The 5760-nt window shown below is 52.9% G+C and overlaps 1 protein-coding gene across 1 annotated transcript in view; it reads left to right on the top strand.

The window, feature by feature from the left end:
• The window catches only part of LOC130576531 (lipase maturation factor 1-like), an 80901-nt gene that overhangs the window by 73967 nt on the left and 1174 nt on the right, over positions 1-5760 (top strand). Inside the window, exon 8 of the mRNA XM_057371275.1 lies at positions 1351-1463. Coding sequence (XP_057227258.1) covers positions 1351-1463 — 113 coding nt within the window. The remainder of the gene's footprint in view (positions 1-1350; positions 1464-5760) is intronic.

The raw sequence follows: 5760 nt of genomic DNA, 5'->3' as shown, positions 1-5760 counted from the left end.
GGGGATGGGGATGGGGATGGGGACAGAGACGTGAATGGGGATGGGAATGGGGACAGTGCCAACTTTCCCCGCAGCGTTCTGGGACACAGATGAGCTTTGTGTTTCACATCCCACACCGTGCCAGGCTCCTGCTCCCCAGGCTCCCTTCCCAGATTGTTGTGTCTGGATGGTGATGGCCTCAGTCCCCTGTCCCTCCCTGAGAGCCACCCCCACCCTCTCTGTGTCCCACCAGGGTGCCAGGGGAGGGGGTGGCACACCCATCCCTGCCTGCAGCGCCCATCCCTGATGGATCAGAGCAGATGGAAGGAGCCGGCTGGGCAGCAGGCGGATGGGAACAGGCATCGTTTTTAGTAAAAACTCTGGTTTTCCTCCCACTTGTGCCCGGCTGGGCTCAGAATCCCTGCGGGCTTGAGCCGGGCCCTTCCCAGGGCGCTTCTCCCGCGTTTCCCTTGGCGACGGGAATCACAAACCGGGCGTGGGGGGAGCTCAGGCTCGGGGCTGTGCTGGGGGACAGCCCTGCAGGTACAGCTCCCGGCTTTCCCTTTCCCACAGTGTCCCCTGCTGCTTGCGCTCAAAAATCCACCGCGGAACCGGCGGGGAAAAGCAGGAAAAGGGGAAAAGCAGGAAAAGGGGAAAAGCAGGAAAAGGGGAAAGCTCAGCAAAGCCTGAGGTGCAAAAAGTCGCCGTGGGGAAATGCTTTTATGGAGCCTTAACAAGAGCAAAGAGCAGGATTCCCAGGATTTCACTCCTGGAGGGAGGGACATCAAATAATCAGGGAATAGCTCARGTTGGAAGGGATCCATAAGGATCGTCTAATCCTAAATTCAGAGTCAAACTTTGCCACTGCAGCCTGGGCTGGGGGTCCCAGAGCTGCTCCAGAAGTGGCTGCATGAGGAAGGAATTTAAAGAGGATGGAGAAGCTGACAGGAACTGGGAATAGAGGAGCTGCTTTCTTCTGTTTTCCCTTGGATAACACGAGGGAGCCAGCCCAAACTCTTTTCCCAGGGGAAAACCATCTGGATTAAAAGGATGGATGGATTGTCCATAGAAAATGTGCTGGTTTGGTTCCCCCTGGGGAGTTTGCTGCTAAAATAAATTATTTATTTAAATATTTGGAAGGGGCAGAATTGGCAGGAGCATTCCAGCAACGGTAGGGATGAGACAGGGAAGCTCCCCCTGCTCCCCACAGGTGCCAGAGTCTCCATCTGCTCCTCAAGGATCCCATGGGATGGTGACTGGGGCATTGGGAAATTCATCCAATTGTGGAAATATCTCCCCAAGGATGGAAATCTTCAATCCCAAAAACACTCAGCACTTCCTAACATGTCCATTTCTTCTTCCTTCCCTAAGACCTACGAGCAGAACGAATGGATCATCCACCTGGCAGGAAAGCTGCTGGCCCAGGAAGAGGAGACCTTGTCCCTGCTGGCCACCAACCCCTTTGCAGGCAGAGAACCCCCGAGGTGAGCCTGGAGTGACCCCGAGGAAGCCGGGAGCTCCACGCTCTTCCTGTCTGGGATGTGCTCAGGAGGTTCCCGTTGGTGTTTGGGATTTGTGCTGAGTGTATTTGAGCAAGGTGGGTTTGATTGAGCCCAAAGTGTTGCCAGCACCTTGATTGGAGGGGACACAGGGACCCTGGGGATGAGCCCATTCCCAGGAAGATCTGTGAAGGGCTGGGCATTGCTGCTCTTGGCCAGGAATGGTCCTTTCTGCAGGGCTCTGCTGCCCCTCAGCTTTGGGGTTTTTGCCACAATCTCCTTGTGAGCYCAGGGCAAACCCCACCACTTCYAKGGACCTCCTGARGTGCTCCAAACACTGAAGAGCCCTGCAGGAATTGTTGGGTTTGTGGCCACTTGGAATTGTTTGTGTTTTCAGGGAAGAGACAAAGCCAACATCAGCCAGGGAGAGGCACAGAGGAAAAGTCCGAGGTTTCACACAAAAGGAATTTTGTCACAAAAGTGCCTGTTTTGTTGATGGAGTTATTTTTAGCTGAGAAAACATTTTTGGGGCATTTTGGATCAACTCAAGCAATGTTATGCTCTTGCTAATGTTTTCCATCCGAGGCTCTCAGGATGCAGAGCAAACAGGGATGCAGGTCCAAGGCTCCGTGGGGAATTAAATTCTGATATTCTGAAGCTTTAGGGCACAGCATCCCCCAAACCTTCTGAGGAGAGGCTCCTTCTCCAGCTGAGCATGGAAAACTTCCCACTTTTACAAAAATGTTTCCTCTGAGGTGCTTTAAAAATCCCAAGATGGTAAAAATCTCAGAATCCTGGAATGGTTTGGGTGGGAAGGGACCTGAAAGGTTTTTTAGTTCCCATCCCCTGCCATGGCAGAGACACCTTCCACCATCCCAGGCTGCTCCAAGCCCCATCCAGTCTGGCCTTGGACATTCCCAGGGATCCAGGGGCAGCCACAGCTTCTCTGGGTATCCTGTGCCAAGGCCTCCCCACCCTCACAGGGAGGAATTCTGTCCCAAARTCCCATAACCCTGCCCTCTGTGGTCTGGTGGAAGTGCCCCTGCCCTTGGATGATTTTTAACATCTCTTCCAACCCAAAACATCCTGGATTCTGTGACCCTTGATTCTGTGATTCTTTGATCCTGTCATTCTGTGAATCTTGATCCTGTGATCCTCTGACTCTGTGATCCTGGATTCTGTGATCCTGAATTCTGTGATCCCGTGGTTTTGTGCTCCTGGATCCTGTGATCCTGGATCCTGTGATCCTATGACTCTATGATCCTGTGATCCTATGATTTTGTGCTCCTGGCTCCTGTGATCCTATGATTTTGTGCTCCTGGATCCTGTGCTCCTGGACTTTTATCCAGGTCAAGAGCAAAGGTCGCTGCCACCCTTCGGGATCCCCTCATTCCCACCTCAGCCCTGCTCCCTGCAGTAGCTGGGTGGAAAAAACTCCTCATTTTCCTACCACTATTCCCCCCTCCCTCCACTCCAAAGGGAATTTCGAGACTTAATTATTTTCATTCCCTKCTAGACTAAATAATTAGGGGAAGGGACTGTTTTCCATAAGAACCTCGCGCTCCGTCCTCCACGGAGTTTGCTCCGTTAATGGAAACTCTACACCTTAAATAGCCAAGGGACTTTCAAAATGAGTTAATGCCTTCGAAATGAAATTTCGGAGACCAAAGTTTGGAGGGCTCTTTACAACTCYAGAAATTACAGTATTTTTTCGAGTGTGATAAACTTCAAATGAGAAACAGGTGCCTGATTAAAAACGAGGGCATTGTTGAGGGCCAGCCTGGCTGAGAGGGAAGCTTGGACTTCAAGGCTGGGGATGTTTGGGGAATGGGGATTTCCCAGATATTGTGGGGTGGTAGATAACTCAGAAAAAGCCCAGCCCTCATAAATCTGAACGGGAGGGCTCGGGCTGAGAAATTAAGAAGTGTTGAGCACACAGTCAAAAAGGCTGCAACAATCAAAGCAAACAAAAATCAGATTTTGCCCCCAGGAGAGGAAAAAAAACCCAGGATTTTAAGTCTGACCTGAAGTGTTCGATGTCTCTGRTATTAAATCATGGCCACTTTAGGATTTTGGTCCCACCTAGAGGAGCACTTTGTTGGAGAAGCTCCTCCTGTGCCACTTCCCAAGGGAATTTTGAGGATCAGCTGCCTGTGGGATGCTCTGGCTCTGCAGGACCACACCTTGCAGGAGCCTCAGAGTCAGCAGCACCAAAAAACAACCCCAAAACTGCGCCGATTCCCCAAATTTGGGTCAAGATGAGTTGATATGCTCCTTCCCACCACCAGGGCAGGAACAGTGATGCTGGAGGCTGTGTTATCCTGGTGAATTTGGGTTTCCCACCACCACTTGCTCACTGATTTACAGCAGGGCAGGGAGCCCTGAGATAAAAGAAAATTACCCCAAAAGAAAACACAAAAAAAACCCCCAAAAAAAACAAAACAACAAAAAAAAAAAAAAAACCAACAAAAAAAAACCAAAACAAAACAACCCATCAACCCAAAAAGACACCCCATGTTTTGCTTGCTTTCTTTCTTCCCCCTCCCACCCCTCCTCACCCTGTCAGGCCATTAATTCTACCAGAAACCACCGCTGGTTTTTCCCCTGGACCCCCTCAGCTGTTGCAGGGAGACAGCTGCACCCTCTGGAACGAATTCCAGCTGTCTGGGAGTCGGAGGCCTCCGTCCCAACAACCCCAACAAAAATCGCTGCTGATTTTTAGCGCATCCAGTCGGGGCTGTCACGAGGGGCTGACACGCCAAAGCGCTGCAGAGCAGCTGCTCCAGGGCATCTGCTGAGGGGGAAGATGGATTTTCAAATAATTCTGGTTCTTTTTAGTCCTTCTGGCCTCTCCTTGAGGCCAGGACCATGTTCATCCAGTGGGGATGCCCATGAGGTGGGTGCTTTGGGGTGGCTTGGTCCCCGCTCTGCCACTGCCACCAGTGCTCTGCTGGCTCCACTGATGGATTAGAAGATGCCCAAAGGGTCCTTTTGTCCCCTTTTCCCRTTGTTGGCACAGCTGAGAGGGTTCTCCATCTCCTCGAAGAGTTCTTGGAATGCCATCCAGTCCCAGCCTTCCCTTGGGGCAGGAACATCTTCCCCTGGACCCCGTCCAGCCTGGCTTTGGACACTCCCCGGGATCCGGGGGCAGCCACAGCTTCTCTGGAAAACCTGGTGGGTGTGGTGAACACAGAACTCCAGGGTCACTGAGGCTGGAAAAGCCTTCCAAGTCCATCCAGCTCAAGCTGTGCCCACCTTGTCCCCAGCCCAGATCACTGAGTGTCACCTCCAGGGGTTGCTTGGACACCTCCAGGGCTGGGCACTCCACACCTCCGTGGGCATTCTGTGTTGCCATAGTTTTGTAGGAGAATCCTTCCTGCCGTGCTCTCCTGAGCACCAGCAGGGCTGAAAGGAGCTGCTGGGCTGTGCTTTCACGGGGTGCAGCTCCCTCCATGCCCTGCACCCTGCCCCGCTCCCGAGCCTGGCACTGACGGCAAATCCATCAGAGCCGTCCGTCGTTATTTTAGGGATGTAGGAATGCCCTTCCTGGCCACTCTGAGATCCCAGAGCCGCGGTGCCCCACTCAGGAGCAGGGTTTGGGTTTTCCTGGCGGAGCAGGGCAGGTTTAAATGAGCACTGACACGCCTTTGACAGGTTTATTTGGCGGGTGTTTTATGGGGTCGCCCGGCGATGCTCCCGGCCCTTGTCAGCATGTCCCACATCAAGGGGACCGAACCCCCCGGATCYGGCGGCACGGGCAGCTCCCGGAGTGTTTCCCGACACTGATGAATGTTTCTTTCTGCACTGCTTTCAAACCTCCTTTGCTGTCAGCTCCCGGAGCAGCCGGAAAACAGATGCGCTTGGAGCCGCGCTAACGGAGCAGCCGCTGGCTGGGGGAGTCAAACTCCCTGCTCCAAAATATCCCAGGCAGGAATACTCCAGAACTGCTCTCAGGAAGGCAAAAATCTGATTATTCCTGCTTTTGTTATTACTCTTTCCTAMTAAATACTGAAAGGTGTGGGGAGGGCTTAGGGTGACGGGTGTTGGAGCTGATGTTGGGCATCATTCCCGAGGCACATCGGGATTCCAGCATTCCTGAAGGGCATCAGGAGGAGCCTGGGAGCTTCCCAGGGGCTGCGGGCATCCCAGGGATAGAGGGATGGGGGGATGGATGGATGGATGGATGGATGGATGGATGGATGGATGGATGGATGGATGGATCAGGGATGGATGGATGGATGGATGGATGGATGGATGGATGGATGGATGGATGGATGGATGG

This window comes from Malurus melanocephalus, unplaced genomic scaffold (assembly GCF_030028575.1).
Source record: "Malurus melanocephalus ecotype Western Australia unplaced genomic scaffold, MMel_1.1 scaffold_143, whole genome shotgun sequence".
In the NCBI taxonomy this organism is placed as follows: Eukaryota; Metazoa; Chordata; class Aves; order Passeriformes; family Maluridae; genus Malurus; species Malurus melanocephalus.
Note: the sequence above shows the minus strand (reverse complement) of the source record. Positions and strands in the feature narration are given on the sequence as shown.